Source organism: Sinocyclocheilus anshuiensis, unplaced genomic scaffold (genome assembly GCF_001515605.1).
Source record: "Sinocyclocheilus anshuiensis isolate Anshui unplaced genomic scaffold, SAMN03320099.WGS_v1.1 scaffold9, whole genome shotgun sequence".
In the NCBI taxonomy this organism is placed as follows: domain Eukaryota; kingdom Metazoa; phylum Chordata; class Actinopteri; order Cypriniformes; family Cyprinidae; genus Sinocyclocheilus; species Sinocyclocheilus anshuiensis.
In genome coordinates, this window is record NW_015540887.1 from 2,046,086 (window position 1) to 2,069,600 (window position 23,515).

General features: G+C 37.7%; 2 protein-coding genes and 2 pseudogenes across 5 annotated transcripts in view; 1 reads left to right on the forward strand and 3 right to left on the reverse strand.

Moving 5' to 3' along the window:
• The window catches only part of LOC107688743 (receptor-type tyrosine-protein phosphatase-like N), a 34,509-nt gene extending 32,662 nt beyond the window's left edge, over positions 1–1,847 (forward strand). Inside the window, exons 20-23 of one of the 2 annotated variants that reach the window (XM_016486496.1) lie at positions 528–581; positions 684–748; positions 827–900; positions 984–1,847. In XM_016486496.1, the coding sequence (XP_016341982.1) occupies positions 528–581; positions 684–748; positions 827–900; positions 984–1,055 (265 nt within the window). In that variant the 3' untranslated portion in view covers positions 1,056–1,847. The remainder of the gene's footprint in view (positions 1–527; positions 582–683; positions 749–826; positions 901–983) is intronic. The other variant, XM_016486495.1, reaches the window with a different exon arrangement.
• Positions 1,848–2,643: 796 nt separating this feature from the next.
• LOC107688744 (dnaJ homolog subfamily B member 2-like) lies at positions 2,644–11,049 on the reverse strand. 3 transcript variants are annotated; one of them, XM_016486499.1, is made up of 11 exons: positions 10,788–11,049; positions 10,106–10,192; positions 9,362–9,471; positions 9,206–9,259; positions 8,661–8,777; positions 7,727–7,819; positions 7,396–7,513; positions 7,021–7,091; positions 5,891–6,151; positions 2,994–3,054; positions 2,644–2,752 (listed from the first exon to the last, which is right to left on the reverse strand). In XM_016486499.1, the coding sequence occupies exons 2-10, from the start codon at positions 10,168–10,170 to the stop codon at positions 3,026–3,028; spliced, it is 918 nt and encodes a 305-aa protein (XP_016341985.1). In that variant the 5' UTR covers positions 10,171–10,192; positions 10,788–11,049; the 3' UTR covers positions 2,644–2,752; positions 2,994–3,025. The 3 variants fall into 3 exon arrangements, with proteins under 3 accessions (XP_016341985.1, XP_016341984.1, XP_016341983.1); XM_016486498.1 differs by having other exon boundaries at positions 2,644–3,054; XM_016486497.1 differs by lacking the exons at positions 2,644–2,752; positions 2,994–3,054 and having other exon boundaries at positions 5,379–6,151.
• A 3,172-nt stretch (positions 11,050–14,221) lies between these two features.
• LOC107688745 (tubulin alpha chain-like) lies at positions 14,222–15,926 on the reverse strand (annotated as a pseudogene).
• A 1,123-nt stretch (positions 15,927–17,049) lies between these two features.
• LOC107688746 (tubulin alpha-1D chain-like) lies at positions 17,050–18,703 on the reverse strand (annotated as a pseudogene).
• Between the last annotated feature and the right edge of the window lie 4,812 nt (positions 18,704–23,515).

A 23,515-nucleotide genomic window follows, 5' to 3' on the forward strand; every position in this document is an offset into this window, starting at 1 on the left:
TGTTTGTCCTCACCTTAATATGAGGGTCTGCTTCACACTTGGGATTCCCTAAATATCTGTGGATGTTTTCTTTACCTTAAAGTCCAGTCCTTCCAACGTTTCTCTCCCTTGAATGCATTTGCACTTTGGACCTTCCCCGTTTGTGCTCGACATGGGCCCTGCTTTACCCCTGCCTTTCTCTCCTCCTCCTCCTCCTCCCACCGTCACTCTGTCTCAGATGGAGATCGGTAGGTCCCTGGACGTAGCACACCTCCCAGTGTCATTTTTGTGATTTGCAGCTAGTAGTCTGGGTCCAGTTGCATAGTCACAAAAATGATCATTGGTAGGTGTGAGTGCAGCAGGAGCGAGGCTTAACGGATGCTCCATCTCCTCTCTCCCCCTTCCTTCCCCAGCCTCACGCGTCGCTCAGTTCCTCTTTGTCGACAGAAGAATGATTGTAGGGTTGGACAAATTGACCGTGGTTATGCTCCTTATAACATGCTTCGTTTTTAATTTTCTTTCTCTCTTCTATCCTCCCTTTTTTTTAGAAAAGTAAACAAGTGCTACAGAGGACGCTCATGCCCAATCATTGTGCACTGCAGGTAAACGGCTACAATGAGTCTCAGGTTCACAATATGGGCGTTTTTTTAATTACTGTTATCATTGAAAATGAATGATTTAAATTGGTTTCCTGTTTCACACAGCGATGGAACTGGCAGAACCGGCACCTACATTCTTATTGACATGGTACTTAACCGCATGGCGAAAGGTAAGCACCTCGTTTCTCTATCTAGCCATTTCATTTTATGTACGCGCCGCATGCTCAGAGGCTGTTTGTGTGTTTTAGGCGTCAAGGAGATTGACATTGCCGCCACACTGGAGCACATTCGTGACCAGAGACCAAGTATGGTACGCACTAAGGTATGTACAACGTGCTTTCCCAGCATATGATTGTGAATGTTAGAGTGAAATCATTTACACACTAAGCTTGGTTGTTTCTTTAGGACCAGTTTGAGTTCGCCCTGACAGCTGTGGCAGAAGAGGTGAATGCCATTCTGAAAGCCCTTCCTCAGTGAGCCACATCCCAGTGTCACTTTTACATCTTTTTCACTTACACTCACCCCTTTTCATGCACCTCACTCACTTTCACTAGTCAGAAATGAATATTGTCACTCTTTAAAAGACTGAAAGCTTTCCAATGCTGGAAACACTTTGCAGGGGCCAAATGCTTCAGTCCTAATTGAGTTTCAGGGAGAAATGGTGGTTTTAAGCATCAGATTTAAAGTGTCCTAATTTCTGTAAATCGACAGTATCATGTTGTCTTTTTTATAAATATATATACATATAATGTTTGATGTTGGAAAATGCAGATTTTGTTCTTAAAATGCTTTCTTTATCATGGCCAAAAATGCAATTCATGTATCAAATGTGGAAATGACAAAAGAAGCCACCATGTCTCATGCAGTCAAACATGAGATCATATATGCACAGTCATGTCTGAACTCTGAATTCGTTGGAATGTACCTGAAAGGCACCTGTAATATCTTAAGGTTCCTGTCAGATCTTTTACAAACATTCAGTGCTTTCACATCTGTAATGTCTAGTGCCGCCTTTACGTCGTGTGATCACTGTAAATAATTCACTGAGAGCTCTGTTTATTCCTGTAGCAAATGTGTCGAAAATTATTTAAAAAAAAGAGAATTATATGACTATAATTTTTAAATGGTTCTGAATTAAATGTGAATCTGTGTAGCAGCACTGCTTGATGTGTGTGGCTTCCCTCTTTCATTATCACCATGCATGCCCCCCCCAAAAAAACCTAGTACCTGTTTATGTCTAATCTACACTAACATTCAAAAGTATAGGGTCAGTAAACATTTATGAAGCTACAAAAGATTTCTATTTCAAATAAATGCTGTTCTATTGACCTTACTAAAATCTCGAATAAAAACATTTTTGGTTACCACAAAACATTAATCAGCACAACTGTTTTCAACATTGATAATAATAAATTATAAGAATGTTTCTTGAGCTTCAAATCAGCATATTAAAATGATTTCTGAAGGATCATGTGACAGAAGACTGGAGTAATGTTGCTAAAAATTCAGCTTTGCATCACAGGAATAAAAATGTTCACATAGAAAACACATTTTAAATTGTAATGTTTCACAATATTACTGTTTTCACTGTATTTTTGACCAAATACATGCCATTTGGTGAGAATAAGATTCTTTTAAAAACATACGGACCCAAACTTCTAGACAGTAGTGTATAAAAAAAATTACAAAATAATGAGACATGAAAAAGCAGAGGTTTTAATTAAAACACAAGAAACCCTTCTGAATAAATAATAAACCTTTATCATAAGTTATGAAGATTTTAAATTCTCAAATATTGCATATCAAGTACAATTATACATTCATCACAGTTTGAATCATTCATTAAAATGTTAATGAAGAATTTTGTCTTTAAGACACTTGATTTTTTACATTAGCTCATATATATATATATATATATATATATATATATATATATATGATCAGTGCAGGCCATAAATTTAATTTATATATAAAAAGCAATCCAGTATTCCCTCTCCAAGACTGAGAACACATTCATACACAATGCACGTACACATACATGTTTGACCTTTATGTAGTGTTGCCCGTTTTTTTTTTTTAAATAAAACTTTGAAAAGGGTCTGAGCAGCAGGTGTGCCAGGCAGAGAGAGACAGAGAAGCAGAAAGAGAGAGCAGAGCACCGGGGAACGCTTCACCTGTTAAGAGCAGACGGATGAATCCAGTATTAGTGTTGCCACACAGTTTCTTGTGTTGTATTTTTGGTGAATTAAAACAAATTAATCATGTAGTGTTCAATATTTTCCTGGAATACTGCATGCTCTACAGCAGGAGCAGCAAACTCAACTCACAAATACACAAAAGTTAATGAACTCTGAATGGGGAGAAGAGCTGAAAACTATGCTTAAGAGCTGCAGAGACATCTACACTTCGTTTTACCTCGGGTGGTAAGAGGGGGTCACAGCCACAGGTCAGCCTGTGAAGGCCTGGAAGTCGGACTCTGTAACGGCAGGGAGAAGGAGTCAGGTAAAAATCCCAGGAAAACAAAATTATAAACATAAATGCATGAGTGGGAATGATGATATGAATGTGCTGGTATTGACAAAAAAAAAATCTGAGAATGACATGATGGATTATAGCAGCAAGTGAAAGGATTTAAATAATGCAAAGCATCTCAGCTGTTTTTTCCAAATTTGATTTAAAGGCATAGTAGTTTATAAAAATCTGCTGTTTTAATCAGGTGAACTGGTAGTAAATGGATAACAATTAGCAGTCCATCAAAAATACTTATCCTTAAAATTGAAAATGAATTGAATGTAGTGAACAGAATGTATTATACAGTTTATTTTTTCCTCATATTAGCAACAACATCATGTTAACAATGACTGAAACAGCATTTATTAACAATTTAGTCATTTAAATAGCACTTTCTGAGCACTGAATATGCCCTGTGGATTTGGACACTTCTGAGAGAACAATGTTGTCTTACATAACATTTTCGTAAATAGCAGTTTTGTGTAAATCAATGACTTTGTTTCCTGATTGCAGCTTACATAGTTACACAAAATATTTTTATTAATATTCACATAGCATCACATTCAAACTTTCTGAGCTTAGTATTTTTAAGCAAAACAAATGTTCATGTATTGATGTTTTGATTGTTCATTTTATATCACAAAGCTGATAGTTATTATGGAACAAAATGCACAAACAATAAAAAAGTAAAATGTGCTTCTTAAACACAAACTGGCAAGTGAGATATAGCATTGGCAACAATAGCCAAGCATTTCTATTCTAACAAAAAAGGCACAAACGAAATATCAATACTATATAAACTAATGATGCAAGTTACTGTCAGTTATTTGGCACATTCTCATTAACTGAGATAATTCTGGATTCTACATTCTCTTAGTGACTAGGCATTAGTCATTGACACAACATGAGCCCTCAGAGGCAGATTATCTTTAGGTTTTCGTGCAAAATTTGCCCCCCAAAATATCACCTTCACATTCAACAGGTACCTCTCAAGGAATGAAAAATGCACAAAAATCAGAACGCATCCAGACGCGAATCCGAGAATCTCCCTTCTAGAAGGAACAATACTAATGAATGTGAAAACAAATGAAACAAAAGTACTTCACTGCTGGAAAAATAAATGGAAGGGTCATTGGGAATGGGATGTCAACTAATGAGCAAGATATCCATTCAAATGCTATGCAAGACTGAGAAAACCCATTAAAACTGTTTAGAGCAGTGGTTCTCAATCTGTCTGACTCCAGGACCACCCATCGTCCAAAACCATATTCAAAGGTCCCATGACTTTTACAGTTTTTCAGAATTTACTGGATAATGATATATATTTTTGAAATCCCATGGAGTTATATGATTTTCTTAATTAACATTACTTTTCCAAGTCTATCACACTAAATCACACTAAAATTAGGGTAATTTCATATATCCAGGTTTTCCAAGACTGTGGGAACTACTGGTTTAGAGTGTAGCAATTTATTTTATCTGAATGAATATGTAATTGCAGAGAATTTATCTTTGATTGGCAGCAAAAAGTCATGTTGAATATTAGCTCTGAAGTTGCTGTAAGAGATTTCAGCCATTATGTTAAAGGGTTCACCCAAAAATGAAAATTAGGCTGTTTTACTCACCCTCGAGGCATCCTAGGTGTATATGACTTTCTTCATTCCGGCAGATGACATAAGCAAGACGTTGGCGTTGCGTGATTAGTGATGAATGTGGAGAGAGAACAAAACAAAACACTGGTCATGAATTAGAAGTACAAACAGAGGATTTGTAAAGGAAAATTCGATATAAGCCAAGAGGAGACTGGTTTTCCTTTGCTAAAGTAAGGAAACTTTGCTTCCTTTGCTCCTGTAAACAAACTCGCGAGACTAGCATACCTCAGAGGCGTGCGCGCGAAGCATACGTCCTGCGTCATCCGCCGGAACGCCTTCCACATACGACAGTCAGCAGAAGTGAGAGAAAAGTGTTCATTATGTTTGAAATATGGATATTTTTCTTACAAAAACACATGGATTTGTGGACTGTTGAACAGAATCACACACCCACTGCAATGATAATGCTTGGAAGAGCCAGGACAATTTTTTAATTTTTAATATAACTCCGATTGGATTCGTCTGAAAGAAGAAAGTCATATACACCTAGGATGCCTTAAGGGTGAGTAAAACACAGGCTAATTTTCATTTTTGGGTGAACTAACCCTTTAACTTTTACAATTTTGCTAACCATATACCCAAGACACCCATTTCAGTGATATCTGTCAGATAGCAGGACATTTTGTGCATGGGGTTCTAAAATATTGCAAACAGTTCCTTCAAAATTTCCTGTAAAATTTCCTGACTTTGTGGTGAATAAACACATTTTGGCACCTGTTACTCATATCTCAATGCGAGAAAATACAATTTCAACAGTCATTTGTGCAATGCCATAAGAGCTGCAAGTCAAAGCACACTCAAAAACTTCAGGAAGGATTAAAAAAACAACCATAAGATGAAAACATAAGATTATAACTCTGGTAATTTCACACAAGCATGATTATTCTCCATATTCTTACTAACAGACCACACACCGACACTTCCTCCTCTTTTTTACCACATTAGTCCCATTGGCTGTCATTTTGTCATTCTCCTTATCCTGTACAACAACACTTTCTGAACCTCTAGCCCGACCCTGTTCGGTCAGTCTATCCTCTGGAGACGAGGGGGTGCTTTGTTTTGAATTATCCGGTACTTCTTTCTGATCTGTGTTTTTTTGAACGGCACCCTTCCCACCACCTGGTTGCTTCTCCCTCCCTCCCTCAGCACCTGAGATCACGTCCTCTGCCCGCTGCTGGGCCTCTATCTCTGACAAGCTGTAGGCCAGTGCCATCTGCAGGTCTTCATCCTCCTCATCTTCACTGGCATCGGGGCAGTGGTAGAACGGGGCAGCGCTGTAGGAGCGTAGAGCGGGGTTTGGAGAGCTGTTGTTGGAGGGGTGGAGCAGTGGATGCTGGGATTGTCTGGGAGGCTGACTGGACTGCTCTCTACGACTCAGTTCCAGAGCTAAGGCCATCTCATCCTCCACACCTGGACACACAAACACAGCTGAATGTCAGATCAGCTCTACAGGAAATGAGCAATCTGCATACGACAAATCAAGAAGCTAGTGTGAAATGTAATGAGTAAGCTAAATCTACCTGCAAGCCTAATAAGAAAACAACTAATTAAGTGGTTTAGAGTTACTTGAGAAGTTCTTACCATTAAAACAGGAAATAAGGGTTTAAACATAAATAGTTCAACTTGTAATGTACAGTGACAAGTGGATGAATTAGAGAAAAATTCCTGTTTTCACTGTTATAAAAAAGGAAAAGTCCTTAAAACCTTTAAAGCAAGATGAAGTTTAGACATCAGACAACAAGCAAAGATAAAAGATAAAGACATACCAAACAAAATGATATGCCTACACACCAGAGTGCAAGAGTCTTGAGTTAATCCCAAAAATATATTTTAATAAATTGTATAATACAATATAAATTCTACAAAAAACATTTATCATCATGTTGAAAACATGTGGTTTTATATTTAGTGGAAGCTGTGATACATTTTTTCAGGATTCTTTGATGAATAGAAAGTTAAAACAAACAACGTTTATTTGAAATAGAAATATTTTGTTACATTATAACAAAATACTTTTATGTCTTTACTGTATTTTTTAAAATTAATTTAATGCATTCTTTTCAAATAAAAGTATTAATTTCTTTCACAAAAATCTTGCTGACCCCAAAGGTTTGAAGGGTAGTTTATGTGTATTAGTATTCAAATGCATCTACTTTCCCAGGCAGATTCATCCTGAGCTGATAAGGTGAATTTTTATTACACACCAGAATATGTGCATTAACTATAGAGATGCCTTCTGGTCCTATATTATTATTAAATGATAACAAAAAATGAATTACCATTGATGAGGACCGATTTCAAAACCCCATCCTCCTCAACCTCTGTTCTCTCCTGGCCATTTTCTCTGACCCTGAGGGAAGAAATGAAATGTTTATCAATTAACAGGAAATACATAAACAAACTTGAATTCCTCTGAATTTCTGTAAGCCAGGCCTTCACATTGTGGCATGGCATAAATAATTTTTTACTAATTTTCATCAACTGCGTTTAAATTGCTTATTTAATCAAACACAACTTTCTTGTTTAATGTGCAGGATGCATATATTTTGCATATTATACATTCTGTATGCATATTACATATTATATGCATATTATACCACATATGGAACAAAGGTAACAGTAGGCAAAATTAGTATAATGAGAAGCAAACTGACTTTTTTGTGGTAATACGTTTTCCATTGACAATGCGGGTGGAAGTAGAAACAGACTTGAAGTTTGCTCCTCCCATGTTGCCCATCCCACCCATTGAAGAAGAGAAGGAGGTGAAATCAGCTGTTGATCCAAAAAAAAAAAAAGTGCAGCTCTTAATAAATTAAAAATACTATTCTTTTCATATCAACAACCGCAAATTTCCATTAGTGTTATAAAGATATGTTCAGTAAAGTTCACCTAAATAAGTATTATTCTGGGAGGAGACTGAACACATATGCAATAATTATATACAAAAAAAAAAAGAAGAAGCATGAAATCATTTTAAAAACCAACCATTTGCTGAGGGGAAAGAGAAGAAGCGACTGGGCCCAAGCCTGGAGAAGGAGCTGTGAAGCCCACTGTGCATTCCACCAAATGGGAAATCATCTAGTGGCAAAGTGGGAGAGTTAAAGAGTGTAATGCTGGGTACACACTGCACAATTTTAGTACAGATTTTTGTGATCTAAGAGAAGTTGCCCTGATGCCCGTGAGAAAATGTGTTTTGACTGGAAATTAAATCAGCGAAGACCTACAGCCAATGTGAGTGCAAGATATAGGGCAAGCGAAAGTTAAGGAGGAGTCATAAACCTGCAACAGAACATCAGCACGCAACCATTCTCTCCTTCAGTCTTCTTTTTCTTTTTTCCATTCCAAATCAGCATACAGACAACTTGTATTGCAAGCTTTTTAACAGGAAGAAATCCAGTCTTGTGTGTGATCTTACGTTATTTTCTGTATCACTTCTGGTTCTGGTTGTTTGGTTGTAAAACTTAGTTTGTAGACAGTCATGTAGTGTGAGAAGAACAGCAATCTGACGACTTTGTGCAGTGTGTACCCATTAAAGTAAGAGAAAATGTAAGAACCCTAAGTGTAAGTCAGTGGTTCTCAACCTGTTTTGTCCGAGGCCTTAATATCTAAGCTGACATGTATCTCTGGTATGTCTGTTGTAATCAAAACAAATTAATTCAAAAATACAATGTCAGTTTAATGTTGTACATTTTTAGTTTTAATCATTTTAATTAAAATCATCATAATATAACTACATTTAAATAATTCTACGATGTATTGGGGCCTCATGGAAGTTTGCAGAGACCCCCTAGTGGGCCCCGGGCTCCTGGTTGAGAACCACTGGTGTGAGGGAAATTCTGACACAGAGAAAACACTCACACCGTTATATTAGCAAGATTCAAGATCAGCATATCAACAGACAAACTCCCTGAGAACCCACCAAAGTAGTCTGCGAATGGGTCCTGCCCTCCGAAGAACTCTCGAAACACCTCATCTGGGCTGCGGAATGTGAAGCTGAATCCTGGGAAGTCATCAGGAAATGAAGAACCACCAGAGCCTATAAAACAGATGTCAAATACAATTGAGACTTCGTGTAAGCACATGTAACACTAAAGCCCCGTTCACACCAAGAACGATAACTATAAAGATACGATATTAGCGTCCACACCAGTGAACGATATCGTCTGTTTATTCTAAGCGCACATGCGTCTGCCGCTTTAAATTCTTGAGCTCATTACAGCAGGATGGATTCCGATTGGCTGTCAGTGTTTTATCGTTCATCAGCTGGAAAAAAATCGTTTTGAAAGTGATCACAACGATATCGTTCCTCTGTATCGTTATCTTTATAGTTGTGGTGTGAACTATGCTATTCTTTAATATTGAGAAAGATTTTTAGAACTATATCTTTATCGTTATCTTTATAGTTATCGTGCTTGGTGTGAACGGGCCTTAAGATGGTTTTAAGTAGTGTGAAGTTCTCCTCACCCGAGCTTGGTATGTCTGATCTACCGTATCTGTCGTAAGCATCTCGTTTGCTTGCTTGATAATGAGAAAAAAACAACAGTGAAATGCAAGCCTTTCCTACCAAGTAATTTAACCATTAATAAAATTGCTGTAGAGATCAAATTTCCAGTGTCCTACTGTCTGAAAGAACTTCATAGGCCTCCGCTATCTCCTTAAATTTTTTCTCCGCCTCTTCCTTGTTGTCTGGGTTTTTGTCAGGGTGCCACCGCAGAGCCAGTTTCCTGTAACTGTATACACAACATAAATAAACATAAGTAAACTTAGCTTGACTGGCATCTCAAAATTGTGATGAAGTGATATATAGGATCAGGGGGTCATTCACATATGACACATTCTTGCATCCATCTTCTTCTATATAAACATTAGACTGACATGTTAGACTGTTGTGATTCATATTTGTTTTTAGCATCTTGCACCATGAATTCCACATTTTGGAGCACCAAGTCAAGTTAAAATGTGTGAATGGTCACGTTTTTCCAATTCAGATTTGCCACCACAGTAATGAATTACATTTTAAGATGTATTAAAATGATAGAAACTTGTTTCGAGACAAACTCAGAATTTCAAAAATAAAAATAATTCACAATGATCTTTTTTGTAATAATATTTACATTATTACTGTTTTCACTTTATTTTTCATAAAATGAATTCAAATTTGCTAAGCAACGGCTTCTGTACATTAGTGTATTTCACGGTTGATGAATACTTTATAAAGGTAAACACTAAACAGTAAGTGTCAAAATACTTGAGTCTTCGCTTATAGTTAGATTACTCAGAGACCAATTTAGTTACATTCAATAACAATGCCATAGGCCACTCCATACTGCAAGCTACTGATAAGTGAAGGCAGTTTTAACTTACGCTTTCTTGATGTCATCTGGAGAAGCATTTCGTGACACTCCCAGAACATCATAGTAATCCACCATTGCGGCCTTCAGTTTAGTCCACCTGTTACTCACATGTGTGAAAAATCATAAATCATCAAAATGTGTCAAGAAGTGTTTCTGAAACCCTTATAAGATTTTCAGAACTGTTGTTACATGTCAGTTACAGTCATGTTCACACAATTAGGCATCTGTGATCAAGTATTTGTGTTTTTGATCATTTTAATGTATCAGATCATTATTAAGGGTTTATTTGAACAACTTTAATCTTCTAGGCTCTTTAATGGCAGAACTTCTAACAGGTTTTCCACTGGACTTTCTGCTCATGCTCAAACGCAGTGCAATGGAAGACAGCAACTCAATGAACTGTTGCTTATTATGACAGTTTATCACAAAGTGCTGGACTTGCATTAATTGACTGAACATAGACTGGTATTCCCCTGGAGCCTGGCCTGCCCATGTCTGGAACTCTCTGTCAAAGTGATGTTATTTCAAACCCAAAGTTGAAAAGCGATTTGTGTGGGCCATATGGCCACTGACAGCTGGTGCTGCTGAAACACGCGTGCTCTTCACAGAGACACACACTACTCCGTTAATACAGCATTTTAGAGATCCAGCAGTCCCAGGACCTGTGGCCGCCCTGTTAGAACAACTTTTACCTTTTTTAGAAGTGTATCCAGCCAGGAGGAGCCGTGCTTCTGTAAACAGGGCTGGGATATCTCGGTGAAGCGCTAGTCGGTCCCGACTCCTGAGACACGGATCACAGGAACTGACGCTCTTTTAACGTCCGCGTGAGTACGGAATACCGTCAGAATCACCCGTTTACAGCTACTTCAGCGTGACACCGAGACCCAACTCCTATATGTGTCTGTCCCTCGCCCTCTGCTGTGAATGCGGTGCGTCACGATCAGCTGAGCTCCGGTCTGCAGTTATACCTACTTGGAGAAACACGGCGCCGTCTAGAACATGCCAGTGTTTGTTTACGTCACGAGCCCCGCCCACTTCAGCCTGAGGGAATCATGTGCAGTACAGCAAAGCTCACCAGACACAAAGTACTTATCAGAATGAACTAGTTATTATGCATCAATGTACTTACGTGTTAAAGGTGTTTAAAGAAAGATAGCCCATCAAACTCATTGTATACTAGTTTAACAAATCAGGGACTGCACTAAAATATGGACACTTGACTTTGAAAAAAATATTTAAATTAAACGAATGAATAAAGCCTCTTTTTAATCTGCAAGATAATGCATGCTATGCACTTAAATGATCTCTGGCAGCAAAGCAGCAATGCGGATGGATAGGATAGATGGATAGTCCACCCCCCAATTAAAATTCTGTCATCATTTACTCACCCTTTATGTCTTTTAAACCCCATATAAGATAAACGATAATAAAAGAAAAGTTACACATTTATGCTGAGCAGATTTCACATCAGTCTGGAAATTGACAGTTGATCCTGTTGTGGGTAGGAATTTAAAAATGCTGAAATAAAGAATAAATAAATAAAAAAATGCAAAGCTTTGGTTTAGTACACTCTTTACCCAACATCTTCTTGTCTTAATTTCTTTAAGATTCCAGTGCTACTACTCTTCCAGTAGGCTAATTTAAAATTATTTCCCACATTCCAAAGCGTAGTATGGTTGCCTACTTTTTACACAATTTCAAGTTTTTACTACAAGACACTTGGAGTTGGCAGAATCTTTTTAATGAACCTGCTGAATAGTTTCACAAATCACACTAAACAATTAATTTCTCACTATAAATTGTTTTACTTTTTTTTTTCTTTTTTCGAGTCAACAACTCACTGATCCAATTATCAATTCAGTCTCCTGTTAATATCTTTTTGAATTGCTCATGTCTGACTCAAAATGAACCATAAGCTGTTGTAGCAGTTTCAAATGATATACAACTAGTAAGTTTGAGTTCTACTTAAAATGTTAAGATTTCCCGTATGTGACATTTTTTATATTGTACAGTATATTTATACTACTGTATGTTTGATAATTTATATCTGCGTATTAGTATAGCCTAGTATATTTCAGTTTAATCTTTTGATAGTGTATGACAATTATTTTGTAATAAAATTAAATGTTTGTTTACTATAGAATTACCCAGAATGTGGTGAAGCCACTGGAAGTGCTTGAGTGGCCTTTTTATGCCAAATCACTGTTAATGGCCGACAGCCCATTTTGATCTGCTGTAAAATGACCCATTGTGCTTGCTCAAGTAAAATATATTTTTCATAAAAAAAAGGAGTAAACACTTACGCTCTTACTGGAGATTCTGTGTATCTCCTTTATCTGCTGGTTCACTTCAGCTAAAAACAGAAACCACCTGTTCTAAGATCATGGAGTGGGCCTACAAAGCCTCTAGTATCATAAAATGAACAGCAGGCCTGGTAAAAGTCACAAGACATTATGAGCATGTTCTTACATGCACCACTAATTCCAGCTGATTCCTGGCATGAGCATCAACATCAGAATCCTGTGCACTGCTTCAGCTGTTTATAATTGGACTAATCACTTTCAGGTCACAGATATTGTTACCAGCGCAATAAGTAAACAATAAAATAACTAAATAAATTCACTAAAATATATGTCCAAGTAAAAAAAAAAAGACTACAATAAATGTACTCGGGCACAAAGATTAAAGAATGTATCCACAAGGAGTCGCTACAAACCACCTATGTGACAGGACAATTTTATTTTCTATATTTTAAAAGTATTCCGCACCTTTTAAAACAAATATAGTGAATGTATCTATCAGGGGCGTATAGGCAGCGGACGGGCCTGACGCTCACGGGCACAGGCCCGCCCACTCTGATGAATTCACACCTACACACATAATATACATATAATATTTGTTAAATAATTATTGTTTAATCTATTTTAACACAATTAGAGAACTATTATAACATCTCAAATAAATAAAATGTGTTTTTGCATAATTTTTGATGAGTTTGATTGACAGCAGTGTTCGCCAATTGTTATCCAGGCTGTTTTGGCATGTCGCATGTAAATACGTGCAGTAGTTTGGACTGTAATTTGCAGCTGTGTTAGAAAATGTTCATGCACAGCGCTGAACTCATACGTCATCCGCCCAGTACTGCTTCCGTGTACAACTGTTGGCGCAAGCTACATTCAAGTGATTATTACGTTTTGAATATGGATATTTTTCTTACAAAAACGCATCGATTCGCTAAAGGAGGCCTTTGTTCACCCCCGAGCCGTGTGAGATGGTTTTTTTAATGGATGGGCGCTTTTTATTTAACTTCTTTTGGACTGATGCATGCAACACCTGCTGAGTGGCATTAAACAGCTTGAAAGATCAAAGACTATTTTAATATAACTCCGACTGGATTCGTCTGAAAGAAGAAAGTCATATACACCTAGGATGGCTCTGGGGTGAGTAAAACAGCCTAATTTTCATTTTTGGGTGAACTAACCCTTTAACACAGGTTAAGAAAGAGCTTAGAAAATAGATAGAATACAAAAAGAATAGAGAAGCTAGTGTTAAGTTTTTTTTTTTTTTTTTTAAGAAAACAAGCAGTTAGTAAATGAATAGATTGCAAGTCTAAAAGGGGCACGTTTTTTTTTTTTTAAAGAATAGAATTAAAATAGAGAGTGCTAGAGTTAGAGGGTCAAATGAAGATGGAAGAGATGTGTGGAGGGAATAGTTAATGTAAGAGTCTGTGAAAGAGATTGTGTGCCTCTTTGGGATGGCACAATGAAGCAATGTTCACTTGCAGAACGCAAGCTTCTAGAGGGCACATAAGTCTGTAGTAATGAATTTAGGTAAAGGGGTGCAGAGCAGTGTTGCCAACTAATTTTCAGGGGAAGTTGCTAAAGGCAGATCAATTTGTTGCTAAAAGTTGCTAAATGATGTTGTGATGTCATTGCGTGATGACGTCATTGCATAACCATGACACAAAACAGAGTTTTTACGTAGAATACACAACGAGATTACTTCAAAACACACAAAAGAATAAATTCTTTCTTTTCCTATTCAAATTTTATTAATATAAAACCAATTTAAATGCAAATTGAATTTCAAGTAACTTTACTGAAATTGTCAGATTTAAGTTTCCCAGGCTGTAATTCTGCTTCTTTAATATTCTTCTCCCTCTTCGTCCTCCTCTCCGATGCTGTCAGTGCCAACTTCTTCATAATCCTTCTCCAGAGCTGCCATATCTTCTCTGGCCTCTGAGAACTCTCCTTCCTCCATTCCTTCACCCACATACCAGTGCACAAAGGCTCTCTTGGCATACATCAGGTCAAACTTGTGATCTAGACGAGCCCAGGCCTCAGCAATGGCTGTAGTGTTGATCAGCATGCACACGGCTCTCTGAACTTTGGCCAGATCTCCACCAGGAACCACAGTTGGAGGCTGATAGTTGATACCTACTTTGAATCCAGTGGGACACCAGTCAACAAACTGGATGGTGCGTTTGGTCTTAATGGCAGCGATGGCAGAGTTGACGTCTTTGGGCACCACATCTCCACGATACAGAAGACAGCAGGCCATGTATTTACCATGACGAGGATCACACTTCACCATCTGATTAGACGGCTCAAAGCAGGCGTTGGTTATGCCAGCCACAGAGAGCTGCTCATGATACGCCTTTTCAGCAGAGATCACAGGAGCGTATGTAGCCAGAGGGAAATGAATACGTGGGTAGGGCACCAAGTTGGTTTGGAACTCGGTGAGATCCACATTCAGAGCTCCGTCAAATCTCAGCGAGGCCGTGATGGAGGACACGATCTGCCCGATGAGCCTGTTGAGGTTGGTGTAAGACGGACGCTCGATGTCCAGGTTTTTACGACAGATGTCATAGATGGCTTCATTGTCCACCATGAAGGCACAGTCAGAGTGCTCCAGGGTGGTGTGGGTGGTCAGGATGGAGTTGTAGGGCTCCACCACCGCTGTGGACACTTGAGGAGCAGGATAGATGGCAAACTCGAGCTTGGACTTCTTGCCGTAGTCGACAGAGAGGCGCTCCATCAGCAGAGAGGTGAAGCCAGAGCCAGTACCTCCACCAAAGCTGTGGAAGATGAGAAATCCTTGAAGGCCAGTTCACTGATCAGCCTGTTGGAGTAAATCAGCTTATTAGAAATAACATCTTCGTAATTATTAATGTCAGTCAAATTCATTTTGTACTCAAAAGACTTGAACCTCACCAGTTTGCGGGTCCTGTCCAGCACTAGGTCAATGATCTCTTTACCAATGGTGTAATGCCCACGGGCATAGTTATTGGCAGCATCTTCTTTGCCAGTAATTAGTTGCTCAGGATGGAACAGCTGGCGATATATGCCTGTGCGCACCTCATCTGAAGAGGAAAAAAATGGAAAAGCCAAATTATCTAAGCTTCTGGGGTTTTTTTTATTCACAGTAGCAAATAGGAAGAAAAAGAAGACATTTAAATTGTCCAATAAATCCAAGGTAATTTCTATAAAAATGATTAATTCTTATCAGGAAATATATTTTATAAAACTTGCTTTTCCAATATTTTGTAAAATGGTTTTCACGATAATTTAAATGGATTATATTCTGTTCCTCAGGTTCAGTTTACCAATCACAGTGGGTTCCAGATCAACAAAGATGGCACGTGGAACATGTTTCCCTGCTCCAGTCTCACTGAAAAAGGTGTTGAAGGAATCGTCTCCTCCTCCTATTGTCTTATCACTGGGCATCTGTCCGTCCGGCTGAATACCGTGCTCCAGACAGTAAAGCTCCCAGCATGCATTTCCCATTTGGGCCCCAGCTTGGCCAACATGCATAGAGATACACTCACGCTAAAGGGAGAAGGAGGGTAAAAATATATTAAATATATGAATATAAGTGGCAGCTGTACATATTTTAGCTGAATACTCTGAGCTAATAAGACAATAACATGTTAAATCCTATTATTTAACTTTCATTGAACTATTTAATATTTAAACAGGAGGAGGGTTTTCCCAGAGTCTTGGAAAACTTGAATTAGGCAGCCTGATTTTAAAAGTGTTATTTTTTTGAAAGCCTGGAAAAGTAATTTAAATGAATAAAATCTTATGACATTTTTATAATGAATGTAAATATTGCCTAGCTACGCCAAACAAACCAGTTTATCATATATTTAATTATTTTAATTATAATTATTTTAGTTAATTTTTTAATATACAGAAACTAGCCTATAGATTAAAATAAGTTTAGAAAATGCGGGGCCTTGCTGAGAACAGTGGCTGAGAACCACTGAACTAAATGTGTTCTTTTATTGTTTTGAATAAGAAATTTATATATTTAGGTCTGATATGTAAGTCATTAACATGCTGACTCACTCAAAGCTCAATACTGTAACAACTTTATGCCATTTTCTAAGCTTTTGGACCTATTGTTCAATGCAGAACTCAGTTTCTTTTCAATTACATTTACATGCGCGTTTACCCTCTCCTCTAGATTGGGTCATAGATCTCTAGAGTACAGAAGAAGAGACTGAGTGCGCTCCTTTAAGGCCTCAGTCCACCCCCTCCCTGTCCCAGCTGTACACTCTCCTTTGTGTAACACAGAGATATCTCACTCGGGGCTTGTCGCTAGAACAGTTATATCTATTATTCTGCTATGCTGCAGATTTTGTCACTCATGATCCCATCTACAACCAATGCCTGTCTGTATGTCATACAGGCATGAATGTATTCATTCTCTGAGTAACAACTGTATGTCTCATGCTGTAGTTCCCCTTTTTCTCCTCTTTAGTTTTCAGAGGTTCAGTGAGCTATTTTGGCTCTGCAGACCCACCAAACATAGCTAAATGTTATATTCAGAAAAGGCAAAGTACTGGAGTTTCCTGCTGAAAGAATGTAAAGCCCCCCAAAACACTAAAATGCTGCATTTTAGAAGATAAAATTAATATTAGATTACCCTGAGATTACAAACAATCTGCATTTAAAATTCCACACCGTCCTCATCATCTCCGACGCTGTCGGTGCCGACTTCTTCATAATCTTTCTCCAGAGCTGCCATATCTTCTCTGGCCTCTGAGAACTCTCCTTCCTCCATTCCTTCACCCACATACCAGTGCACAAAGGCTCTCTTGGCATACATCAGGTCAAACTTGTGATCTAGACGAGCCCAGGCCTCAGCAATGGCTGTAGTGTTGCTCAGCATGCAGACGGCTCTCTGAACTTTGGCCAGATCTCCACCAGGAACCACAGTTGGAGGCTGATAGTTGATACCTACTTTGAATCCAGTGGGACACCAGTCAACAAACTGGATGGTGCGTTTGGTCTTAATGGCAGCGATGGCAGAATTGACGTCTTTGGGCACTACATCTCCACGATACAGAAGGCAGCAGGCCATGTATTTACCATGACGAGGATCACACTTTACCATCTGATTAGACGGCTCAAAGCAGGCGTTGGTTATGTCAGCCACAGAGAGCTGCTCATGATACGCCTTTTCAGCAGAGATCACAGGAGCGTATGTAGCCAGAGGGAAATGAATACGTGGGTAGGGCACCAAGTTGGTTTGGAACTCGGTGAGATCCACATTTAGAGCTCCGTCAAATCTCAGCGAGGCTGTGATGGAGGACACGATCTGCCCGATGAGCCTGTTGAGGTTGGTGTAAGTCGGACGCTCGATGTTCAGGTTTTTACGGCAGATGTCATAGATGGCTTCATTGTCCACCATGAAGGCACAGTCAGAGTGCCCCAGGGTGGTAGATGGCAAACTCGAGCTTGGACTTCTTGCCGTAGTCGACAGAGAGACGCTCCATCAGCAGAGAGGTGAAGCCAGAGCCAGTACCTCCACCAAAGCTGTGGAACACCAGGAAACCTTGGAGACCAGTGCACTGATCACTCTTTTGGAAAAGAGGAGAAAGAGAGCTTACCAACAAGAATGCAATACACCAATTTCAGTCCAGTCTTACAGCTTTAGTAGCTTTATCAGACCGAAAAGTATTACCAGTTTGCGGATACGATCCAGGACTGAATCAATGATCTCCTTGCCAATGGTGTAGTGTCCCCTGGCATAGTTATTGGCAGCGTCCTCTTTTCCAGTGATGAGTTGTTCTGGGTGAAAGAGCTGGCGGTAGGTGCCTGTCCGTACTTCATCTGCATTCAAAGAAGGCAATTTCAATCAGATTTTTTCCCTCTTAATTCACTAAAAGGACATCATTGTGGTATTCTCATGTACATGCTGTTTTAAACCATTTTTAAACCAAAAATGTTCACATACCAATCACAGTGGGTTCCAGATCAACAAAGATGGCACGTGGAACATGTTTTCCTGAAGCCGTCTCACTGAAAAAGGTGTTGAAGGAATCGTCTCCTCTTCCTATTGTCTTATCACTGGGCATCTGTCCATCCGGCTGGATACCATGCTCCAGACAGTAAAGCTCCCAGCATGCATTACCAATCTGTGCTCCAGCTTGGCCAACATGGACGGAAATGCACTCACGCTGCAGATTGAGAATTATTTATTTTGATATTAATTTATTTAATCATACAGACTAAATATACCAATACTGAAATAATGTGTAATAGATGAAAAGTTGATATATGTTACCATATTGTATTTTGTCTTCCAGCCGATGCTCAGGGTTCGGAATGAAGCTCTAAATGTGTCAAAGTCTGACACAGAACATATTTATACCTGGAGCATCATGCGGTAACAGTGTTCCTTGTAATCGGAGAAGCCGCTGATGTCGATACTATCTTCAGGCAGAAAAAGGAGGAAGACAAAAAGGAAAATGAGGTTAGCACCTCCTACACTCATACGAATAGTTTATTGTTAGTGCAAGTTATGAATTTGAATAGACTGATGAACAATATGACAAAAAGCTTCTTTGATCCTCTGGGGAGCATTTTGACAAAAGCACAGCTGAGCAAACTGTATGCCTTTACATGTGCAAAATCTTGGTTGATGTATTCTCAACACAAAGAAGCATATATCTAAGAAAGAATTTGTAGGTTACTCATGCAGAGGAACCACTTTCATAAATTAATAATGGCTCCTCTTATTACAGAGCGTAATGCGATATCCTCTGTGTGTGCTCTGAATGAGGTTTGTTGCAAGAGAGTGAGAAATAGTAATACAATAGTTGCTCAGATTGACTTGTACAGATACTGAGAACTATGCACCTTAAATTTTGCTTTTATGTGGCTTCCTGAAAACTGCATCACATCTTTTTTCTTGTAACCTTAGCCTGAGTGGCAAAGCCTGTTTGAATGTGAGCAGAATTAAGAGGATTTTATAGTTCTTAATTTATCAATTTTATGTCTCTGTGACTACATGAATCAGTTTAGGAAAGTGCCTTTAAAGCAATATATTCTTAACCATGACCGTACAGGGATCACTTTACTTCAGAAGTAAGACTTTTACTCTTAATGTGTGTAGAAGTTTGAATTTCACTGTTTCATGCTCTGCTTCCAGCCTTTCTCTGGCATGTATTGTTATTACAACTAAACAACTTCCAAAAAAAAACCTACTCGGGGAACCATGGTTACATAAGTAACCTGAGACGTTTTTATACCGGCCCCTAGTGGTTGTAAAAGGTAAACGACAAACATGGCATAATCCAAATAAAAGGTGCATTTAAAAAACCTTTTGGCAGAAAGGTTATAGATCTTGCTTCAAGCAGATTTTTCAATCAGTAGTAAATGTTTATTTCAAGTTTACTGCATGGTTAATTGTCATAGAATATGCAAATACAATAAAATCAATTTTCTACATTTTTGTTAATTTTCCTGAAATATTTGAGTAAACATCTTCATCATTCATTTCAGAATTTAATAGCACTATTGATATTTCTGGAGTTTGGCTTGTTCTGTTATGGTAACTGTGACTGGATGAACCTGTTTCTCCTGCTTGACTGATAAGTTTGGGCACTTTAAGCTAGTCATTTATTTACAGACAGAACATCAAATGTCTTTTTGATAATATTGTCTGACTGCTTACCACATGGTGCAATTTGTAGCACTAGTGGGTATTTAATTATGATCTTCCATGTTTGCAACTAATGACTGTAGCTAAAAAAGTTAAGTCAGTTTAAATGTTTAAATCAGACATCTTGTTATTAAAGGCCCAAAAGACACAACTGCATTATTAACTGACAGACCAAAAAGAACAAAGCCATTCATCTTACTTTCTTTTCTGGCCAGATTTCCTGCTGCTGATGAACATGATGACCCCTTTATCACCTTCTTCAGTGAGAACAGTGCTGGCAAACGTGTCCAGTGAGCCACATTTGTTGATCTGGAGACCTCTATTATTGGTATGTCAGTCTTCACAGTGATAGATATAGAGTGACAAAAAAAAAATAATATTACAATTTTAAAGGATGATTTCTAATGAAATTTAATTGGTCCAATCTATGTTTTGCAAAGGCAACCTATAGCAACTAGCTTAAGAAAGTGTAATTGTTATTCACCTTCACCAAAATCCAAAATGCTCAGCATATGTGCTGGATACATGTTTCTGAAGAAAACTCATCCATTGTGCATTGTGGCAAAAACAGCACTAGGGGGCAGTATACTCATGCTGTTTAGGGAGAATTTTCATATAGTATATGTGATATATATAAACTGTCTTACAAAAATCATATATAAAGCACTGACTGACAGTCACACGGTGTGTGTTGATGAGGTACCTGCTGGACTTGGCTGTAGAGGGAAGTCAGGAGACCCTCCCTCTGCTCGTCTTGTCCCTTGAGACACGTCAGCACCAGAGAGAGGAAGGGCTGCTGGCTCAGGAGAGACATACTGAAAGAGAAAACAGAGGAAATGGTGATTCCTGATAATACAGTCGCACATGTTAATTATTGTGATATACCGTATTACTGATCATGCCTAGACTCCAAGCACAAAACAAAAAGCACAGTTTTTATTTAGCTTGAACTATTTTATTATAAAGTGTTGTTGTTTAGAATCAAAATTGCACTACTGTTCACAAGTTTGGGGTCAGTAAGAGTTTTAGCAAAAGCCCCTTCAAGTCAACCTGTGTTTCCAGAGGTAAAAAAAAAAAATTATATATATTATTATTTTTTTTTTGTAAGACAACTTATTTATATGAAATAATTGCATGTTGAAAGCTGCATTAATCTTAAGACTTTCAAAAGATTAATAATAAAATAAGGTTATTTTGGGTTGATGAATGAATAAATATAGCAATATGCACTGTATACAACAAATTTCAGCACAAATTGCTAGTGGGACAAAGCAAAACCAATACTAAATATTGGAAAACTTTAAGAATTAGTCATTGAAAAATTCAGAATGACCTTTTTTTAAGGAAAAAAAAGTTTGTATAGTACAATATAGAGTGGACAAAAAGCATTGTGGAAGACAGAGGGGGACTAACCAGGACTCGAACTCGGTCGCCTGGTGTGTCAGTTCAAAGCTTTTTTCATTTTAATTTTTATCGTTATCCTTTGAAAAATAGTGAATATTTCTCTCATATTTTCAAATCCCTGCTTCTTCAATACAGTATATGTATAGTATATGCAAACACATAATAATCCTGTTTCCAGGTTCACATTCTGTTAGAATATATGCATGTAATATTTATATACAGCTGCTGAAATTAGGCAAAGTATCCACTAAGCAGTGGCCAACAGGTCTCAAGGAATATCACAAAGAAATATGTTGGGCAATAGATTTACAGCCATCAAGGTCAGCAAGCTCAAAGTGACGTCGTACCTCTTTCCATGTCCTAATTAATCACTAGAGTGACCTTAACCCTGTAGCTCATACAGACACAGAGGAATGAATTACACTTTGATTAAGGTTTGCCACAGTTACATCCTCGCCAACGACCCTGGGTCTCATGCTTACAGTGTATTTGATTGTCTTTCATGTTTTACCTTACTACCATTTTTTTGTAGCCTATAGTTTTTTCAAAAAGGAAATATGAAAGGCTTTCAGTTATTTTTTGAAAAGATACATTAAATATTCTGCACACCTATGAGCATTAACTCTCCATATATTCTATTTTGTGTTTTTTGCAGAAATGGTTTGCATTAGGGTGATATATTAGCAGAGTAACAGAAGTAAAAACAGTCATAAATAATGGAAAATTTAGAGTAGGAAACAATGTCACTTATTTACAATACAATGAAGCACGCTGTGTGATTAAGAAATTATATTTCTTATGTAATCTAATTAAGAATATTTCCTATGCTGGATTTAGATGGAGCCCCTGGGAGCAACTAAAACACAAATGGTGTGAAACTGGCAATGACATTCAGCTGTTAGCTGATTACATTGATTCCATTTATTTGTGACCGTTTTCCAGTCACTTCACTCCTGAAGGTGAGTATTTCATCTCCATATAAACACATTGGACTCAGAGCCCTTCTGTAAGCTTTGAGTCTCAGTGAGAATGCAGATTGGAAAACGCAAAGCGTTTTGGGATAATCAATACGGTCATGGATCAATGAAAATAATGATTGATTTAATTAATTAACACACTCCACTTTCCCCTCGTTCACTTATGCAATTGAAATGCCAACATAGCATATTTATTAAAATATATATACACATAATCTATCTGAGGGTTGGAATTGGGACATTTCTATAAAAATTCACTGCACTGGTATGTGGAGACCACTGTGATCTTGATCTAAAAACACTTTAGCAGCCTCAGACACTTAGCATGGAATTCAGATACTTTCATACAGGTTTTGGATCTTATGAATCTTGAACATGCCAGTCATCTTGTTGCTTTCTGTTTTGTATATTTGCAATGGACAGAGCAAAATCTATGGTTGACACTCTCTTTGATCTGTTAATCATTACTGGTAACTACTTAAAAACACACACACACACACACACACACACACACACACACACCAATCTTCCCAGCTAACAGGGAACCCTCTGAAAATTTACACATTTTCTGTAAAGGTTCTGTCAAAATTACAAACAAAATATTCTTACAGTAATGTTAATTTTGACAATAAATTAAAACATTAACTATTTGAATTGAAAAAAATCTTTATTTTTTCCGCAGTTCGGAGAAAAAAAGGAATTGTAAACTCAAGAAAATTACAGTATTCTAAGTATATCTTGCAATTCTCAGGTTAACTCACAATTCTCAGTTTATATGAAAAAAATTCTTAGCGTTTATATAAACAAGTCAGAATTGTGGTATAAAAAGTTGCACATTACCTTTTTATCTTTGTATTCTGTGGAGAAAACAGGCTTCCATACTTTACTTCTATGATTTAATGAATTAGCTGTTTTATTTAGTTTAGTATAGTATAGTCTACAATGTTTCATTAGTTCCTAGTGCTTTATTGGCCTCTATTATTTAATTATTTTACTTTCTATTTTATTGTTGTTAAACTCTATTTTAACAAGTTTAACTTGTTGCACTTTTCGTCATATTAAAATTTGTGTAGACTAAACTTGTA

Bases quoted from the DNA above. Each gene is read 5' to 3' on its own strand.
- LOC107688744 (XM_016486497.1), bottom strand. From the start codon at position 10,170: ATGGTGGATTACTATGATGTTCTGGGAGTGTCACGAAATGCTTCTCCA. The intron at 7,514-7,726 runs GTTGGTTTTTAA...TTGGATCAACAG, and splicing joins CTCTTTCCCCTCAGCAAATG to CTGATTTCACCTCCTTCTCT. The intron at 7,092-7,395 runs GTCAGTTTGCTT...TTCTTCCCTCAG, and splicing joins AAACGTATTACCACAAAAAA to GGTCAGAGAAAATGGCCAGG.